The sequence below is a fragment of the Saccostrea echinata genome, unplaced genomic scaffold (assembly GCF_033153115.1).
Source record: "Saccostrea echinata isolate AGI-Se365-2 ecotype Australia unplaced genomic scaffold, CSIRO_AGI_Sech_v1 ptg000018l, whole genome shotgun sequence".
Lineage (NCBI taxonomy): Eukaryota > Metazoa > Mollusca > Bivalvia > Ostreida > Ostreidae > Saccostrea > Saccostrea echinata.
Genome location: NW_026889767.1, coordinates 849,555 through 870,568, shown reverse-complemented (window position 1 = coordinate 870,568; position 21,014 = coordinate 849,555). Strand labels below are relative to the sequence as shown.

The 21,014-nt window shown below is 34.4% G+C and overlaps 2 protein-coding genes across 2 annotated transcripts; one reads left to right on the top strand and one right to left on the bottom strand.

Annotated features, from left to right (window-relative positions):
• Nucleotides 1-4,698: 4,698 nt before the first annotated feature.
• On the bottom strand, nucleotides 4,699-10,626 carry LOC133189373 (carboxypeptidase A2-like). The gene is made up of 11 exons (XM_061324757.1): nucleotides 10,529-10,626; nucleotides 10,299-10,374; nucleotides 9,985-10,118; nucleotides 9,457-9,535; nucleotides 8,936-9,037; nucleotides 6,412-6,519; nucleotides 6,083-6,205; nucleotides 5,686-5,773; nucleotides 5,243-5,442; nucleotides 5,041-5,125; nucleotides 4,699-4,894 (listed from the first exon to the last, which is right to left on the bottom strand). The coding sequence occupies exons 1-11, from the start codon at nucleotides 10,624-10,626 to the stop codon at nucleotides 4,707-4,709; spliced, it is 1,281 nt and encodes a 426-aa protein (XP_061180741.1). The 3' UTR covers nucleotides 4,699-4,706.
• A 3,289-nt stretch (nucleotides 10,627-13,915) lies between these two features.
• LOC133189374 (DC-STAMP domain-containing protein 2-like) lies at nucleotides 13,916-20,625 on the top strand. The gene is made up of 8 exons (XM_061324758.1): nucleotides 13,916-14,132; nucleotides 15,678-15,835; nucleotides 16,806-16,970; nucleotides 18,110-18,277; nucleotides 18,468-18,708; nucleotides 19,043-19,170; nucleotides 19,636-19,735; nucleotides 20,093-20,625. Exons 1-8 carry the CDS (start codon nucleotides 13,951-13,953, stop codon nucleotides 20,574-20,576), a joined length of 1,626 nt encoding a protein of 541 aa, XP_061180742.1. The 5' UTR covers nucleotides 13,916-13,950; the 3' UTR covers nucleotides 20,577-20,625.
• The last annotated feature ends 389 nt before the right edge of the window (nucleotides 20,626-21,014 follow it).

Sequence of the window (21,014 nt, the reverse complement as noted above, 5' to 3'; positions counted from 1 at the left end):
TTTGAAAAAAACTTGAATCTACACTACCTGAGGATGCTTCCATATAAATATGATTCATCATGGCTTTGCTGTTCTTGAGAAGAAGATTTTTAAAGATTTTTCCTATGTATTTCTATGTAAAACTTTGATCCTCCATTGTGGCCCCGCCCTACCCCCGGGGGTCATGATTTGAACAAACTTGAATCTACACTACCTGAGGATGCTTCCACCTGAGTTTCATCTTTCCTGGCCCTGTGGTTCTTGAGAAGAAGATTTTTAAAAGATGCTATTAATTTTTCAATAATTCTTTATTATCTCCCCTTGAAAGAGGGCGTGGCCCTTCATTTGAACAAACTTGAATTCCCTTCACGTTAGGATACTTTGTGGCAAGTTTGGTTGAAATTGGCCCAGTGGTTCTTGAGAAGAAGTCGAAAATGTTAAAAGTTTACAGACAGACAGACAGACAGACAGACAGACAGACGGACGCCGGACAAAAAGTGATCAGAAAAGCTCACTTGAGCCTTCGGCTCAGGTGAGCTAAAAATGAAGAATTTAATTTGGAAAACAAATAGTTAGAATAAAAAACAAGAGGCCCATGGGCCACATCGCTCACCTGAGCACATTGGCTAGGCAAAAGCACAAATCAGTTCAGTATTGAAATGATTACTGGGGGGGGGGGGGGCTTGAATTTTGAACTACCTGATGATGCTTCCATGTCATTATAACAAATGGCTTTGTTGTACTTGAGAAGTTTTTTAAAAAAAATTCCCATATATCCCTTTGTAAAAATTTGATCCCCCATTGTGGCTCCTCCCTATCCCAGGGGTCATCATTTGAACAAACTTGAATCTACACTACCTGAGGATGCTTCCATATCAATATGACTAAACATAGCTTTTCTGTTCTTGAGAAGAAATATTTTTTCTATATGTTCTTATGTAAAACTTTTGTTCCCCCATTGTGGCTCTACCCCCAGGGGTCATGATTTGAACAAACTTGAATCTACACTACCTGAGGATGCTTCCATATCAATATGACTCATCATGGCTTTGCTCTTCTTGAGAAGAAGATTTTTAAAGATTTTTCCTATATATTTCTATGTAAAACTTTGATCCTCCATCGTGGCCCCGCCCTACCACCGGGGGTCATGATTTGAACAAACTTGAATCTACACTACCTGAGGATGCTTCCATATAAATATGACTCATCATGGCTTTGCTCTCCTTGAGAAGAAGATTTTTAAAGATTTTTCCTATATATTTCTATGTAAAACTTTGATCCTACATTGTGGCCCCGCCCTACCCCCGGGGGTCATGATTTGAACAAATTTGAATCTACACTACCTGAGGATGCTTCCATATAAATATGACTTATCATAGCTTTGCTGTTCTTGAGAAGAAGATTTTTAAAGATTTTTCCTATATATTTCTATGTAAAACTTTGATCCTCCATTGTGGCCCCACTCTACCCCCTGGGGGTCATGATTTGAACAAACTTGAATCTACACTACCTGAGGATGCTTCCATATAAATATGACTTATCATGGCTTTGCTCTTCTTGAGAAGAAGATTTTTAAAGATTTTTCCTATATATTTCTATGTAAAACTTTGATCCTCCATTGTGGCCCCGCCCTACCCCCCGGGGGCATGATTTGAGCAAACACCATCAAAATCATACATGTATTATCCACATCCTTTATATTCAGTTTTTTTTCGTATCATGACCACCGGGGTTAGGGCAGGGCCACAAAGTTTTATATATTATGAATATTTAGAAAATATCTTTAAAAATTTTCCTGTCAAGAGTAGAAAGGCCATGATCAGTCATTTTAATATAGCAGCATCCTAAGGTAGTATAGATTGAAGTTTGTACAAACCACGAAAGGCAGGGCCACAGTAGGGGATCAAAGTTATCCATAAGAATATATAGTAGATCTGGAAAAATCTTTTTAAAAATAAGTACATGTAACTCAGTGAGCGTTGTGGACTATGGGCCTCTAGTTTAAAAAATCAGTACTGTTGTATTCATTCAAGCTTACCGAAAATAGTCAAATTACACCACCTTTTTGTCTACAATGACTTAAATAAATAACTTTAACGTTGTGCTTGTCGCGAATCTTAATTATAAATTTATTATAAATTTACTTAATATCGTTCTGAATTTAGAAATTGAAAGGTAACTGCAGATGCCTAAAATATATCATAATTATTGTGGCTTATTCCTTTCTTTACATGTTAAATTTAACGCAAGCTATTTGTTACTCACCGCAGACTTAGATAAAAGTATTATTTGACAGCAAACACCTCAAATTAAAACAAAACATATGATGTAAGCAAGGGTAAGCTAAGCTGGCGCAAGTGGAGATGATATATTTTTAAACTACATGTTATATATATTGTACCAATATAAAAGACATGACAATAAGCCAAAGAAAACCTTAAACGAAAAACTATGAAAGCCCGTACAGGCCCGTAGCAACGTTTTCAAAAGTGGATGGGGGACCTTTCGAAAAAAATTCTTAGCCAAAAAAACTAAACATTTTCCTTACTTTTTTGTACATTCCGTTTCCAGTGCTCCACCTTACATCAAGAAAACCATCATCTACATAAAGATTTACAATAGCAAAATACTATACTCAGAAAAAGTGGAGAGCCGCCCCCTCCCCCCTGCGTTCTACGGGCCTGTGGTACCCATCGCTCTGTAACTACTAGTAATGTCTCAGGAAGAATATGGAACGTACATTAACAGTACTTAAAATATATATCATAATCACAAATATCAAATAAAGCAATATTTAATGTTTCAGGGCTAGACAAATAGAATTGCCCAACGCCCAGGACAACCAATATTTGATAAGTGGCACCTGCCCACGGACAAGTGCTTTTCCAGTTAACAAAAAAACATCATACACTCAAATGCCTTTTGTGTTATCACTTTTAAGGTATCATTAATCACAGTAAAACACCTGTTTTCACTGCTGTTGATCACTACATCGAATACTTGGTCGGAACTCCTCTAGAATTTACCCATGATTAACGTGCTGTTAAAATATACAGAAGTTGTAAAACATGGTAGCTAGCCTATCGATGTCGCCAAAAAAGTTGAATGGGATTTTAGACTTTTTTTATTGTCAAAATATTAAATTCGTACTGTGAATACAAACGATTTAGTGGTGACTGACTGCTGTTCCCCAGCAATCACACAGCCAGGATGTAGATAGCTCAATTGGCATGCAGTAGTGTTCACAGATTTGTAGTGTGTGTAGGTATTTTGAGATTTATCACTGTTCGTTATCTTCATATTTTTCAACAAATAAATGCACATTATTTTAGGAATGACTCTAATTCTTGGCCAAATTATTCGAGTATAACCTGGTTTGGGTCAGTTTACGCTTTATAATCCGCGAAGCGGATTATAAAACAGCGTAAACTGACCCAAACCAGGTTATACTCGAATAATTTGGCCACGAATTAGAGTCATTCCTTATAATTTAATTTCAAAATCATTAAATAACTATGGGTGTAAAATTTCGTTGGTTTTTATTAGTTCAAATTTGCCGCTCAATAATACAACCGTAGTAACGGAAGTAACGGAAGTGATAGGAAGCGAGGGGAGGTAAAAACTGATACATAGGCCTAGAAGCTTGTTTACATGTGGTAAGATCGAATTATTGTTTGAAGTTAAAGGTATATTTATTATAATTCTGGAATTTTCCATGAATCCCGAGGACTGGAAATGAGAGGATTGTATGCATACAGATGATTCAGCTGGTTGTCAGGGAGGGGGGGGGTGTCCCCATACCAAACCAGGTTATACAGAAATAATTTGTGTTCCTTTTTGGATATTAACCAATCAGAGGCTAGAATACAAACAAAATTAATTTTTTTTTTTAAAGGAGGATCTTATTGAAGAATTTTGAGGAAGAAAGTTCCGTAAAATTAGACCCCAAAATTTATGTGTGGGGTTTTAGATCTAGGTTGGTCCTCGTGTAGTGTCTCGGTCAAGAATTAATTTCAATATTAATGCTTTAATATTATGTAATTTAAGAAAAAAGTGGGACAAGCATATATTTTTGGAAGGACAAGTAATTTTATGATTGTAACCTGTCCGAGGGCAAGTGCTGCAAAATTTTATTTGTCTAGCCCTGATGTTGATTTTTTTTTCGTTTTCTGTGCTCTAAAGAGCACTGGTTAGAATAATACAAACATCGTACTGATTAATGTATTTTAATTGGCAATTCTTTGACCATGTCTACCTTGAATAGGAAATGCAAATCGTATACGTCTCTATCATACATGTAAGATGTTTTCCAGCTATTTAAAATTATCATGAAGTGCTGGTATGTGTCATGCACGAATATGTATGCACAAAACACATTTTCCTCATATATTTTTTTTTTATTTCCATTAGTCTAAGGGTAATTTTTTTCTGAATTAAAGAACAATTTTTATTATAAATGCTCAGGGAACCATATACACAAAGAAAACAGAATTCCGCGTTGAAATGAGCAAATGTCGTTCGAGACAGGCCTAGGGTAGTAAACATAATTTATAAGATATGCGTAATCTGTGGCAAATGGACAGACATGGACAAATAAACAGACAGTGTACGTTCAATCCTCTATTTAAAGAAAAAGGAAGAAAAGACCCCGAGTGAACATGCAATAACTTTATTTATTTCTACATCATAAACCACAATTAATACATCATTAATGTTTAGTATTTGAATCAAGCTGGTATTTGGTCGGCAAAGCTGTAAAATGATGCAAAAGTTTCCCGGATGCTAGGATCAATTTGAGACGCCGGAAGTATGAAACCGTCTGTTCCGGATCCGCTAGCGGGACGTAACTCGTATACATATGCATACTTAACACCATTCAGCTTGAAGTAGTCGAAAGCTCCACCGGATGCGGCATCTAGAAAAATAGGCATGTGTTAAATTTAACATTTTATGGATTTTTTTTCATAAAATGCATATTATCATGTGATTTTACCAACAAGGTACCTCCTGATTTTACTTTATGGTACTAATAAAAAAAAATAGAATTAATTTTGGACTTACACAAGATTTCAGGACCGTGTCCGACCACAAAGTTGACCCCATTAACTTGTCGCAAGGCCAACATGGCGATGTCTCCCACATTTTTCTAAAAGAATAATGTCATATGATGGTTGCATTAATTTGATGAGAATGGTCAATAAAGTAATGCCAGGCGGCCAAGTACCAAAGTCCTTATTTTTTACCTTAATTTGCTGATACTTACTAGTTCGTTGTAGTCGGGCGCTTTAACATTGTCATATGCGTATGGCACCAATAAAAGCTGAGAGTAAGAGTGAATAGAAAGGTAGGATCTGACGTCACCAGTCTCTGCCACAGCATTGATAACTGCCTGTGCCTCGGGCTCGGAGTTCGCACTGCCTCCCCGGTAAGTGTCAGAACACCAGTTACTGGATGAACCCGCACCTTGTTCAAAAGATGATTTCATTTTTCAGTATTTAATTACTTATGGGACTTGAATATTGAAACCTCTTGTGATGAGGATATTTAAAAAAAAATACTTTTATCATTTAAGTGTCAGTGAAGAGCGTTTAACATTTAAGGTATTTCACTTATTCAAACTAAACATTTTTCTTGTTTTATTTTTGAAATTTTTCCTTCTTACCAAAATATGACAAGGATAAAGTAACATGAATAGATGATACATACCGCCCCAGTCAGCTGCAAAATTTCTGTTGAGATCCACGCCTGGGCATGAAGAGACAACATTTACCCTTCTGTTCTTACGCCAGAGTCGCTACAAAGAGAAGCAGGATTACCTAATTTCAAAGAATAAATAAATATTAAATAAAATTAATTTTATAAAGCCTAGCCAATTCCAGTAGAGCATAGACATTTTAATTTCCTGAAACTAAATCTTCTTAATCAAATATTTTAAGAAAACAAATGTAGGTCGTACACTTTGTTCATGGAATAAACAATAATAATATTCCTTTTTACTCTTCATATCAAATTGTCAAATTGAATAAAATTAAAAAAAAAATGCCCTTGTGATTGAAATATAAAATTATTTTAATTAGATTCCCATAAATTTTCACCAACTGACGTTTTGTTTTGAAAAGTTGTATCCATCAGGATTCATCATTGGAATAAAGTACCAGTCAAATTTATCCAGCATCAACGTGGCTTGTTGTCCTAGGGTACCAGACTTGCCGTAGTTAGCCGTCAGCTGTGTAGAAATGTAGAATACATTTTTAAAAAAAGAAATAATAGCGTATCCAATGAAATTTATCATTTAGCTATGTTCTTTATTTCTAATAAAAATTTTGACATAAAATTGAAATACAAAATATTTTTCCAACCTTTTTTTCATTCAAAAATAAACTGAATCAAATATTAACAACTTCTTATCATTATAAGCATTGTACACAGTACAATATCAATAGTCCCAAGGCACGCGGATCCTGTAATCCATTCCCGCGCATGCGCAAGGCATTCAATATACATGGCCGGCTTCTTCGGTGCATTAATATCTGCGGCAACCTACAAGAACATAACACGTATTAAGATCTGAAGTTTTATTTTTTTTATGTCCCCGGATCGAAAGATCCCGGAGGTATATTGTTTTTGTCCTGTCTGTCTGTTTTTCTGTTTATCTGTTTGTCTGTTGTCAACTTTAACCTTGCCCATAACTTTTGATTGGTTGGAGCTATGACTTTCATATTTCACATGTGTATTCCTTGTGACAAGACCTTTCTTTGGGTACCATCATATTTGACCTTTTGACCTTGACCTTGGGGTTTGACCCACTTTTGCAAAATTTTATGAGACTTTAACCTTGGCCATAACTTCTGAACAGTTGATGCTTGGGGTTTCAATCTTCACATGTGTATTCTTTGTGACTAGGCCTTCCTTTGGATACCAACAACTTTGACCTTTTGACCTTGACCTTGGAGTTTGACCTACTTTTGAAAAACTTTAAACTTGGCCATAACTTTTGAACAGTTGGTGCTTGGAGTTTCAATCTTCACAAGTGTATTCCTTTTGACAAGACCTTCCTCTGGATACCAACATCTTTGACCATTTGACCTTGACCTAGGAGTTTGACCTACTTTTGAAAAAACTTTAACCTTGGCCATAACTTTTGAACGGTTAGAGCTAGGGGTTTCATATTTTACATATGTAGTCCCTGTGACAAGACCTACCTTTGGATACCAACCACTTTGACCTTCTGACTTTGACCTTGGAGTTTGACCTACTTTTGAAAAACTTTAACTTTGGTCATAACTTCTGAATGGTTGATGGTAGGGCTTTCATACTTCACATATGTAATACTTGTGACATCACCTTCCTTTGAATACCAACCACTTTGACCCTTTGACCTTGACATAGGAGTTTGACCTACTTTTGAAAAACTTTAACCTTGGCCATAATTTTTGAATGGTTGGTGCTAGGGCTTTCATACTTCACATATGTAATCCTTGTGACAAGACCTTTTTTTGGATACCAACCACTTTGACCTTGACCTTCATGTTTAACTTACTTTTTAAAACTTTAACCTTTGCCATGACTTTTAAACAGTTGCAGCTAAGGCTTTCAAATTTAACATTTTTTATCTTTTGGCCTGGAATTTGACTTGCATTTGAGAAACTTTAACCTTCGCCATAAGCTGCCATACGGGGCATCAGTGTTTCACAAACACATCTTGTTTATTTTAATTTTATTTTGGCACAAAGATTGCTGGTGTATTTTTATCTTGTACCAAAAACAAAGACATTATTTTAAAAATGAGATTTTTTTTAACCCGGGGGTATAATGTTTTTGTCCTGTCTGTCTGTTTGTCTATTTGTCTGTCTGTCTGTTGTCAACTTTAACCTTGTCCATAACTTTTGATTGGTTGGAGCTATGACTCTTATATTTCACATGTGTATTCCTTGTGACAAGACCTTTCTTTGGGTACCATCATATTTGACCTTTTGACCTTGGAGTTTGACCCACTTTTGCAAAATTTTATGAGACTTTAATAACCTTGGCCATAACTTCTGAACAGTCGGTGCTTAGGGTTTCAAACTTCACATGTGTATTTTTTGTGACAAGGCCTTCCTTTGAATACCAACAACTTTGACTTTTTGACCTTGACCTTGGAGTTTAACCTACTTTTGAAAAACTTTAACCTTGGCCATGACTTTTGAACAGTTGGAGCTAGGGCTCTCATTCTTCACATATGTTATTCTTGTGACAAGCCCTTCCTTTGGATACCAACCACTATGACCTTGACCAAGGAGTTTGACCTACTTTTGAAAAACTTTAACTTTGGCCATAACTTTTGAATGATTGATGCTAGGGCTTTCATACTTCACATATTAAATCCTTGTGACATCACCTTCCTTTGGATACCAACCACTTTGACCCTTTGACCTTGACATAGGAGTTTGACCTACTTTTGAAAAACTTTAACCTTGGCCATAATTCTTGAATGGTTGCTGCTAGGACTTTCATACTTCACATATGTAATCCTTGTGACAAGACTTTCCTTTGGATACCAACAACTTTGACCTTGACCTTGACGTTTTACTTACTTTTAAAAAACTTTAACCTTTGCCATAACTTTTGAACAGTTGCAGCTAGGGCTTTCAAAATTCACAGGTATATTCCTCGAGACAAGACCTTCCTTTGGATACCAACATTTTTTATCTTTTGGCCTGGATTTTGACTTGCATTTGAGAAACTTTTAACCTTCGCCATAAGCTGCCATACGGGGGTATCAGTGTTTCACAAACACATCTTGTTTTCTTTATATTTTGATTAGATCATTATTCTGTAAATAAAAGTTCATTCGTTTATCAAAGTTGATATTACATTATTATATTAAAAAAAATACCCAATCGGACAGCCTATATATATATAAAATGCTTCACGATTTTTGTAAATATTGCAAATTTTTATCACCGGTACCAACCTTGACCTGCCAGATGTCTCTGCCCTCATTTGATTTACCGATGCTCTTCAACTCCATCATTCCTGGGAAATTTGTACTCTTCTCTTGCAGCCAAAGCTCAAACTGTGAATGCAGATATTGGTTTAAAACGGATAATTCTAAATGCGAGAGTATTCCAAATTAACACAGAATTGAAATGAGAGAAAAAAATATACAAGCGTGCTTAAATCCTGGCATATATAACCGTCGCTGCAACTTCTACAGCTATTAAAATGAATTTTCTTTTCCTTTTTTCTTTCTTTTTGTTATTTTACTTTTTAAAAAAATCAGTTTCATTTACTTATTTATTTATTTAGGGGCGGGGTAATTTGTTTTCTTTTTTATTTATTTATTTATGTATTTATTTATTTATTTATTTATTTATTTATTTTGAAATAGTCGTTGAAGTTAATGTTTAAACAGCTATTTAATGCCCTTAATATCTACATGTACATGTTCAAATCACAATTGAGTTTCTATATGAATAGATCTTATAATCTTACGTCTTCCCACATGAGGTAAGTTGTCCAGATGTCACCTGTTGCTCGTGTTGCCATGTCTCGTCGCTCTCGTTCAATGGTGCTAAAAAATTGATTCACCAATTTATTAATATTCAAGTTCATAGATATATATTCCAAAGTAAAAAAAGAAATATTTTAAGCAGTATAAAAATATTATCAAATGTAAAATTTAATTTCTTATTAAAATTAATATCAATTCTATATTTTGAAGGGGAAAAAGGAAAAGTAATTGACCAACTACATGTTTATGTGTTAACAAGTATTTCAAAATAAATAAGTTAGTATTTCAAAACAAATATATTTTTTAATGTTTTATTCTGGGGATTTCACAGTAAAGTTTTATAGAAATCAATTTATTCATTAACTTCGAAAGGAATTCAAACTCATGAAGTCGGATTTTAAAATCAAATACGTGCAGTAAATATAAATGACTGTTGATTAGTATATTTACATTATGTGAGCAAAATGTCTTGTAGATTAATTAACGATATAACTTTTAAAAATTCTTACTTTTCCATGTCCTCATTAATTATCGCAAAATCCAGCTTCATCTTCCTTAGAGATTTCTTGACCTCCCTCAGTTGATTGGGAGGGACGAGAATATCCGTCTTCTGGGCCAGGGAGGGGACTTGGAAAAAGTCGATCTGGGAAAATTATGTATTAATTAAATTTTTATTTCATTACTTAACTGAACTTCTTTAATAACATCCCATTGAGAAGGAAATATATCATTTCCTCCCTAGATATTTTGCAGTCAAAAAAGAGGGGAAAAAATACGGAAAATGTTGGCAGGTAATAAAACTTTTTGTGGTAAAAATTCATACTTCGGGTCCAGCCTGCAGGAGATTCAGGTATTCTAGCTGCATTTCATTTTCAGCGCGAACGGAAAGGACCTGATATCTGAAAAAAAGAATGAAATTTTATAATTTATACATGTACAAAATACTTTTTTTTTCATGTCCGTGCCTTATTTTTATTGTTTATTCAAGAATAGTTAAAAGATAAGAAAATAAAATGCAATTTAAAAAAAAAGAAGAGAAAACAAACATGTTACCCTTTGAATGACTTCCGTCCTTTGGAATTTTCAGGATTTGCTATCACTGCAACAATCAACAGAACGGAGAACACAAGCGGTCCAGCAATCCCAGCCATAACGTCTCTCTGGGCACACCGAGCTTGTCCAAAGGCGAGATACGTTATGTCCGAAAACAGAGAAACGGGGGGTATTTTATTCCATATCTGTATTTTGATTGATTTATAATACAATGAAATTTATTCGGTCTCTTAAATGTTGGTGCGTGTCCCAAGGAGTTCTTCTTGTCCTATAAATATATGACTTCAGCACGAGAGAAATATATGGCTAAATAAATATAGAAATATTAGTCAGGTCCATTTAAAATCAAGTGCAAATGTCCGAATAACAGTGTGCAGCTCGGGAATATAAACTCAACTCTTTATCTTTTATTTTACCCATACTGTTCAGTACCCCCCCCCCCCCCTTGTAAGAACCTAAAGGATGGCACAAGGGTGCCCTTATAATTATTCGAGTACAGATTATGCTATAGAAAACTGATATAATTTACTGCTGTGGCTCCTCGATGGTAATATGTGCAATAGCCTCCTTTTCTCTCTCTATTTCTTTTGCTTTTCATATAATTTTTGTGCGCTTATGACCCTCCCCCCCCCCCCCCCCCGAAAAAAAAGTTATGAAACTCGTATGAATTTCCACGTGGCTACCTTACTATGTGTGAAAACCAGTCGTGGCCCATTACTTGTTAATTAGAAATTCAAATTTAGCCACTTTTCCTTAATTGTTCTTCTAGTAGCACTTGCGAAATGCAGCGACAAAACGCACTGATATATAATATTAAAAAAAGAGAGAGAAAAAAAAAACAATAATAAAAAGAACAGAAGCGCATTAAAGATCCGAACATTATATCGTCAAAATATTCAAAATGATATTGAAATTTTCGTTCGGAAACTTTTCTAATGATGATCTGCAAAGATATTATTTTACATAACATTATTTTTAGGTATATGAAAAAATGCAAAATAGAAATAAAATAATAATCTATCCAGAATAAGCAGAATTTTTGATGTTTACATAAACAATAGTATTGCCTTCTCCACGTTATCGTTATCAATATAAACACTTACACAAGTAACATATTTTCTTCAAAGTGTCATCTTATCGCCAGGTAAACAAACATGAGCAATTTATCAGACAGAAAATTGAATTATATTGACCTGCTATTCTTCAATGTCAAATTCTCTCTCTCTCTCTCTCTCTCTCTCTCTCTCTCTCTCTCTCTCCATGCCTATGGTACAGGGATCAAATGGAGGTGCCCCCTTTTTATTTTAAAAAGTTATCTGCTTTTTGTCTGGGAATTCAAGGCTTACTGCCTCCCCCTTCTTATTCTTACTGTAGCAGTATGTTATAGTAGTCTTTCTAAATTATTTAACTCCATTTTTTTCTGCCGATATAATTACATGTATAATAAAATACCATTTTAGGGATTCACTTGGGTGGTTCCTTAGCTGGATATGTATTATCGTGGAGGCAGCTTCGGTTGTTTGTAATATAGCAAGAAGTAAGTACAAATGTACTTTTGATTCTGTAAACATTGAAATAGATGTGGTATTTATTTTTACTATTTTTCTGGGTTTTTTAATTTTTTTTTATCATCATCTTCCGAAAGGTTTAATTTCTTTTACGAGGCCTTATTTGTATAAAAAGATAACGCTGTTTCTTTACGTGCATGTTTTAAATAAAATCTATCTTGAATTTTACAAAAACGTAAAACTGAATATTTACATTTCCAATGTCTTTGTCCGAGATAAAAGTACAAATTGTTAAAGTACTTTATTTCTACATAAATCTACTGGTTCATCGATAGGCGCGGTTAAAAAAAAAATCACGTGCGGGGCGGGACAAATAGAGACAGAAGCGGGGCTATTAGCACGAGAATTTGCAGAATCAGGAGCATGTAAATATAAGGAATAACTGTCAGATTTTTTGGATTCATGGCGATGATCAATCGATTGGCTTGCGTGATAATTTTATGCATAAACGCCTTCGGCGTTTATGCAAATTATCACCCAAGCCACTCGATTGATCACATCATGAATCCAAAAAATAAGACAGTTATTCCTTAAATAAATGCACATTTTATTGATTGATTGTATGTTGTTTTACGTCCCGTTCGAGAATTTTTTCATTCATATAGAGACGTCACCATATACGGGTGAAGGGCTTCAAATTTAGACCTTTACTCGGTACTAGGGGCCATCGAGCAGAGAGGGTTCCTTATCGTGCTAACGCCTACCGTGACACTGGGCCTCGGTTTCGAAGGACCCGAAACTTTCACTTCAGAGTACCGAGCGCTTGGCGAAGGAGCAGTTGCTACCTATTTTTTTTTTCGACTTAGGTCAGTCGCGGAAGTGATTCGAACACACGACCTTCCGATCACTGAGCAAACGCTCTACTGCACATTTTAAGACTACTTGTAAGTCACACAAAAGAATTGCTGTGTACATGATTTTAATCCTTCAGCAGTCGTCTGGACTAGTATTTTCTAATGAATTTTTCCTAGTCTATGCATGCCATCTTTCATCGTAATTCTAATCCATTTCATCAAGATATGTTTTGCAAAATTAAACACTTCAATCTGATTAAAATCAGATCCTTGATCCGCTCCTTTATTTTTTTTATTGTCGCTACACAATAAAGGAGGGGATCGAGGATCTGATTTTAATAAGATTGAAATACTCTATATCCATGATTTATATAGGCATTGTAAGCTAATAGAACAGATTCAAATACATACTGTTATCACATCATTTGTCTTTTTTTTTTATATATATATTTTTCCATTAGTTGGGGAGTTGCTGTGTGCGATAGCTGCAGCAATTAAGGCTCTTGCAGATGCTGCTATATATACGCGTAAGTATGTAAACTACTACTACTATTGGTTTGAGAGAAAGAGGAAAAAATGAGTTTTCGTATGTTGAAAAAACTCATTAATCTCATAAAAACAAATGTTTTATCTACATCCTGCGAGTCACTGACGATGAAAAGCAAACAAGCTATAGCGGCAAAGTCACAGGTGCTTGAGGACAGGGGGGGGGGGGGGCTGTCACCTGTGGACAAAGTTGGGGAAAAATGTGAGAGCCATAGGGTCAGAGGTTTACTCTTGCAAGCTTCAGATTGTCGTACCCGCATTCTTGCTATCTCTCACTGTCACTCGATTTCCCACCAAAAGCCACCCCTTCCTCCAATTTTCAAAAACAGAGGACAATCGCATTCTTGCAATCTTTCACTGTCACTCTCACTTCCCTGCCAAAGGTCCCTCCCCCCTCCCCCCCCCCCCCCCCAAAAAAAAAAAAAATAATATTAAATTTAAAAGAGTTGAAATAAAAATAAATGGTTTTTTTTTATTTTCAGCCATAAAAAGTGCCATTACAGACGTTAAGAATATGTTTTATTTTAACGTCACTCTTAATTACACGTACGAGTACAACGCCACCCAATCAAAATCCTACACAGAGGTCAAGGAGGGCATTCTCAAGGACGTCAATGACCGTCTGTCTGGCTACGTCTTCGTCCTCGGTCTCCTCAAGAATGTCACGATGGTGTCTCTTATCTTTGTTGTAATCAAGTGAGTTCATTTCAGAACAAAGTATGACGCATGCGCAGATATAAAAACTGCTCTTTATTGAGAGGGAAGAGTAGACAGGTTGGTCATATCAAAACGAAATACATTAAGTAATTGATAATGGTTCCCGATGCACATATTGCGGAAGAGTATTTGTCTTTTGGAGATATTATATTCTATCAAATAAATTATTTAACATGACTGCTTTATTTGGAAAGGGTCAATTCTAGAATTATTCAGAGTTCCAGATAATATTTTAGCCCAAAGTGTATTTATTCCCTGATTTTCAAATCAATGCAGATTTTTATATTCAGCAAAATGATTTAAGAGTATTTTGTTAATATATCTATATTAATGTTCTGATATATATTGTAATTCTGAGCTTATTATGGAAATAAAGGTTTTTTAAAAGAGGAAAGAAAACACCACAACAGTTCCTGGATTTATTTAAATAAAATTTTAAAAAATACTAACAAGATTTTTGCTAAACCTGAGAAACTTTTTTTGACAAGGAAGATCATACAGTAGGTAAAGCAACCATAGACACATATTTTTTTTTCTCCATTTAAGATGATATCGTAGCAAGTCGAGAGTAAACCAAGATAAAAAAAAAAAAATAACGAGAGAAATCAGAAATTGTCAATGAAGCCATCATAAAAAACGTTATATGCAAACCTTTTATACTAACCGTCCTACTAAACAGAGAACCATAGAGACCTCTCGAGAATCTAAGAGAACTCTTAATCATTATATTCAAATACATATTATGCGTAATGTCTCTCTCTACAGCACTTTATTTAATAGGTCTTGAATTTAAACAAAGCTCGTTTTGTTTTTCGATATGCTTTTAATATGGTCTTCACTGCTTTTGTACACATAGTGTACTCTTTGATAACATTGCAGTATAAACTTTTCTCTCCGGCTAGGACTCATTTTTTCTCCAATTATCCATTGTTTTCTAAGATTGTTTTCTATTACTTATAAATACAATTGTTACAATATCGTTTTACATAGACGACACAAGCCTCTGTGTGCTTAAAAGTAACTATGCCTAGTGCGTAGTCTTTCTATATAAAGAAATTGATTTTAATCTAAATCATTGAATTCTTTCTCCCGAACTGGAAATCGTCGGCGCCATAACTTAGAATAGTCCTAGTTATTGAAACGCTTTTTTATTATTATTTAGTTTGGAAAAAAAATCAAACACTGAGCTAACCTAAATTCATATCATAAGCTAAGTCGTACTTGTATTATTCAATCCGTCGTACGCAGCATTTTCGTAGTGTGATACTTATTTACGACCGTACGCCCAGTTTTAATTTTCAATGCGTATTTTGTAAAATTCAATGCGTATTTCTGCAAATACTTACCTTATCTGGAGCTCTGATTATTGCAGCTTTTTATCAGGGGGAATCTGCAATCGCATCTTTCCCGACCTTTCCGACCAGCGGAAAAACGACTTCGAAAGTCGCAAGAGGATGCGATTTGGGGAATCTGATGCTGATTCCTTAACTTATTCTGTACCTGGTGGCATTATTCTTTTTTCAGGGCTCTGATTTATAAGAAGAAATTTCAGACAAACGACAAGTTTGATAACATCTACATAACGTTTAAATTACGAGACGTGGAGGAACGGCGAATAGAGCTAGGAAAGGAAGGAATATTTCCGCTCACTTGGAAGGAAGAGAAAAAATACGTAAAAACAAGTAAGCACTGGAAGCATCGTACTGAGTCGGGTTTTCTTGCTTAATTAATTCATAAATAATTAATAGGAAGACTGTAAATACTTTATACGACTAAATAAATATTCAGATGATTTCTCTTGCAATACTTTTAAGTTATTACATGTAATTAAAATGGGGGGGGGGGGAGGGGTAGGGATGCGCGATTTTATCGGTATACCGGTATATCGCGATTTCTCACTGCGTGATACGTATCGTGATACGGAGACTAAAATACCGGTATTTGGTACATAACTATAAATTCCGGAAATTATTCATGTATTTGTTCAAAGTATTGAATGACAATTATAGGAAGTGTAAAAAAGGTTGAAAACAGTTAAACAACGGCATCAAAATATGCTATATACTAAATAAATGAAAATTTAAAAAGTAAAGTTATGTTTTTATAGCATATTTTTAAGAAATATGATGGAAATTCATTTTAAATTGTAGTAAAAATTGAGTGTAAAAATATCACGATTTATCGTGATATTTTTGGGAAAAAATCGTGATATATCACAATACGAAATTTTGCCGATACCCATCCCTGGGGGGGGGGGGGGGGCTATTATTTTTTTTTTTTTAACTCATTAGTTCATTCATTACTTTTTTTCCTTTGTCACCCCACCCCATTTTAAACACAATTTTACGCGCAAGCAACAGAATGGAATATTCTAGTATGTAAAAAGTAAAGGATTTCTTATTTGTTCGTAACTGTTTCTTATCAAACTATCAATACAGTGCGATGCTTGTTAGTAATTGTGTCAAACTGAACTATCTAAATGTCATACATTTAATTTGTTGTAATTTTTTAATCGGAACAAGTGCTAGTCTACAAGGAATTTAATTTGTTGTGAATTTTTAATCGGAACAAGTGCTAGTCTAAAACAAATTTTACACCCGTCAGCTTCTTATACACATTATTCTTTTTTATCCACAAATATTCTGTTTATAGGATCTGTTGGAATGGCTATGAGGGAAATAAAAGCCTTGGCTAAGGGCCTGTTCCTTCTTCTGATTAGCGGTTGTCATACGGGCTTCTATCTCCTCTGTGATTACGGACTCTACTGGATACTAAACATGTTAAAAGGATTCTTTTCCAAAAAGATTGCGGCGCCTAGTATGTCTTTTTGTTTTATATTGGTTAGGTGTACTGTTGATATTTTTTTTCATTAGTTTCCAGAAATTAAAATGTTTCAAATATTTTGAAGGTTTATATATTTAAAGCGGCAATTGATGGAGATGACGTTACACATACCCGTACACCATGAATCATGCTTTTTCTTTTCTTTTCTTTTTTTTTTTGTTTGTTTTAGCTCACCTGAGCTGAAAGCTCAAGTGAGCTTTTCTGAACACTTGTTGTTCGTCGTCCGTCAGTCTGTCTAGTTGTCCGTCCGTCCGTCTGTAAACTTAAACTTTTCATATTTTAAACTTGTTCTCAAGAACCACTGGGCCAATTATGACCAAAGTTGGTACAAAGCATCCTTGGGTAAAGGGGGGTTTAAATTGTTAAATTGAAGGGCCAAGCCTCCTTGCAAGGGGAGATAATCAAGAAAAGACAAAAATAGGGTGGGGTCATTAAAAAATCTTCTTCTCAAGAACCACTGGGCCAGAAAAGCTGAAATTTACATGGAAGCATCCTGGGGTAGTGTAGATTCTAAATTGTTCAAATCATGACCCCCGAGGATAGGGTGGGGCCACAATGGGGAATCCAAGTTTTACGTTGAAATATATTGGGAAAATCTTCAAAAATCTTCTTCTCAAGAACCACTGGGCCAGAAAAGCTGAAACTTACATGGAGGCATTCTGGGCTAGTGTAAATTCTAAATTGCTCAAATCATGACCCCCGGGTATAGGGTGGGGCCACAATACGTATTACAAGGGGGAAATCTGGTAAACAAAAGCAGGGCCAAAGCTACTCAGGTGAGCGTTGTGGCTCATGGGCCTCTTGTTTGTTTTGTTTTGTTTTATTTATTATTGTTGAAATATAGCTATGAAAATAACCGCTAGATGCACAGAATAAAAAAATGGAATATGCATTTTCTTTTGTTTTTTGTGCGTTCTTTTTACTAGATTGTAAAGTTGATTAGAATTTATGAAGAATCTCAAAATTGCTACAATATACTAAGTGATTTTATGATAGCGTCTATACCTCATATATGTAGTACTTCAGCAGCATCTCTCAAAAGTATAACTTTTTTTTTTTTTTTTTTTTTTGTATCTGACGTTCATATCATTAAATCTATTCCTTTTCTACAGTCCCACCGCATTTGAAAATTCACGTCCATGGAAAAGGTTCCGTGTCAGACATGTACAGGTCATTGCTTACGTCATTCGACCCTCTGGCAATGGAGGGCGGGAGCTTGAAACCGGCTGGTTGCATCCCTACCCCCAGCACACCAAACTTTCGAATTTACAAACAAATAGGTACTTTTTTTGGACCCTTGTTTCAAGCATATTTTTCAGTTTTATTTAGAAATCTTGAAAGTAAACATTGTTAATAAATTTTAAGGTATTTCAAATAAAAGATCTATACAAATTTGTAGCAATCGGTTTGAAATATCCTTTTTTGATTGCTTTTTTTCTATGCGCTTAATCACTGAATTGATATTTTCAGGGTATATTTATCTCTTATGCCTATTCATGACCATCTTTCAAGCTTACGGCTTGAGGTTACGTCACGTGATTGGTGCGTGTTACTATCCTAGGAGGGAAAGAGCGCGAGCAGTTTGGCTCTATAACCATATACTAAAAACCAGAGGTGGATTCCTAAAATTTGCGAGGCGGCAGCTGAGAAGGAAAGCCGGGGTTTTGAAAGAGGAGGAAAAGATTAGTATAAGAAGTAGATTAATGGCGCAGTAAGATTTTATTTTGGATTTCAAATATGAAATAATTCATCAGATCATATTAAAAATCAGTGTTAAATGAAACGTTCAAGTGCGTGCAATTTAGCAAGAAATGTGAATTATAAAGTGGCATCATTAGAAAATAGCTTTCACAAATAAATAAATAGATAAAAGATTATCAAGCGGATCTATTAATGAAAAAAAGATAAATTTGAATAAAATAAATCGGACAACAATGGAGCGCAACTTATCAATTGTATAGTAAATGAGGACTCTGGAGTAGGGAGTTCAAAATTTCTCCAAAAAAAAAAAAAATATTAAAAATAGATAAAAAATTGTATTGTAGATTTCCACTCTGTAGGAGGTTTTTCAGTTTTCTTGGATTCAAAAGGAAGCATTGTTTATCGTGTGGAAATGAGGGTCGATTTGATGATAACGTGAATTTCTACCATTGTCAAAACAAAGACTGCACAGGCATGTTTATCATTTAATTTATCATTTAATTTAGTGATTTTTCTTTAGTAGAAATAAAAAGTGGTATATGTATAAAGAGGATGGAAATAGAAATTTGAATTTAGTTTTAACGATTATAAAAGTGCTATATCGAAATATAGTTCTTATTCTACAAATTTCTCTTCTCCCAAGCCAGAAAACCCAATCTTTTACTAAAATTGTGTAAAGTTTTATTGTAGATTTAATCAGTCAAAATGCCATTTCAAATCAACTTTCTCAGATACTGAGTTAATTAGTCCTTATAAATTTTAAATATTTTTTTATTACACATGTAATAAGTTTCGTTAAAAGTTTCAAAACATTGCACTTTCTGCACTTTAAAAATGTCTTAGCTATAGTAGCAAAACACTAATAAGACATTTTTTTTTGTTTGTATTTTTTTTTTGTTTAAAAATTTATTTAATTATAATTGGTGTATATTTTCAGCCGTATATTGTCTTGACTGTTTCACGGATCTAAACAACATGTGTACTGTTTGTATGAATCCTGTTGACTATGGCGATCACTCTGATATCAGCGAGGAAAGGTAATTCGTGGACGGATCAATATATATTATCATTTTCATTATTGTTGTTATTATTTTTATTATATATATATATATATATATATATATATATATATATATATATATATATATATATATATATATATATATATATATATATATATATATATATATATATATATATATATAGGATTAAAAAGAATGTCAATAGTGGCAAACTTACAATTTTCTAAAGATGGCCTGACTCTAACGATCAACTCTAACGATTCAATGTTGCGCTAAAAAAATATATTTCTCTAATTGCATTTTATTAAATTCATGATACAAAACAATAATTTAATATGTTATATACAGCGTTATTATTCTTTCCTTTTGAAGAGATTCTAGTGAAGATGAGAAAGAAATGTTAAAGCGCCGGGCGGATGCAGAGAAACTTCGTCAAGAACGTGAAATACAGTTACAAAAGAGGCGTCCGAGTGAGCAAATGAGGGAAATGAGGAGACAATTCGGAATAACCGAATCGGTACTAAAGACCAAAGCGGAAGCTGGGGTCAAGGACTATGCACAAGAGGATGGCGCTGCGTATGAAGAAGGCTATGAACAGTTTGAAGATTTTTATGAAGAAGACAAGGTTGTCGACTTGAAAGAAAAGGAATTCTTAAGTTATCAAAATATTCGTCGAGTGGATGATGACTGGGATTACGATGCCTATGATGATAAATCTCAGACGGATTACGTCACTGATGATATATTTGACGATGGTGAAGATGATTTCATTGGGGATTATAATTATCCGTACATCGAGCCCGAGGAATTAGACATGGATAGAGACATTATTTCGAAAACTAAACTGAATGTTTGACAAAGGAATTCTAATATAATTTTTTTGAAGTTAAAACTTGCAACTGAGACTCACGCAGAAAAGACCTGAACTATGCTGTTCGTAATACATCTACATATTACGTGTTGAGATGCTGTCCTTTGAACTTCTTTCTATATGGACACAGTGTCCTCAAAAAATTGCATGTAGTTCAGGAAGCCAAATTATAAAAGTTTGTTCAAATGTAAAGTGAATGAAGTAATGCTATATATTCAAATACTTGTACATTAAAAGATGTGCAAACATGATGTATAGCAATCTTTTTTATACCACCTGTTTGGAAACAGATGCTGAAACTATATACATAACGAAGCCAACCACAAGCAATTTGAAAAGAGATTTTTTTGTATTTTTCGGTACACACACAATGTGCCACATTAGAATTAAGAATTGTTTTTTTTATCATATTGAAGCGTAATG

What these genes read in the sequence shown, in the direction of transcription:
- LOC133189374 (XM_061324758.1), top strand. Translation starts at nt 13,951, where the DNA reads ATGTTTTATTTTAACGTCACTCTTAATTACACGTACGAGTACAACGCC. An exon ending in CTTATCTTTGTTGTAATCAA is followed by an intron (nt 14,133 to 15,677) that starts GTGAGTTCATTT and finishes TTCTTTTTTCAG; the next exon opens with GGCTCTGATTTATAAGAAGA. An exon ending in GAAAAAATACGTAAAAACAA is followed by an intron (nt 15,836 to 16,805) that starts GTAAGCACTGGA and finishes TTCTGTTTATAG; the next exon opens with GATCTGTTGGAATGGCTATG.
- LOC133189373 (XM_061324757.1), bottom strand. Translation starts at nt 10,626, where the DNA reads ATGGCTGGGATTGCTGGACCGCTTGTGTTCTCCGTTCTGTTGATTGTT. An exon ending in CTTACCTCATGTGGGAAGAC is followed by an intron (nt 9,038 to 9,456) that starts GTAAGATTATAA and finishes CTGCATTCACAG; the next exon opens with TTTGAGCTTTGGCTGCAAGA. An exon ending in ACAACTTTTCAAAACAAAAC is followed by an intron (nt 5,774 to 6,082) that starts GTCAGTTGGTGA and finishes TTCTCTTTGTAG; the next exon opens with CGACTCTGGCGTAAGAACAG.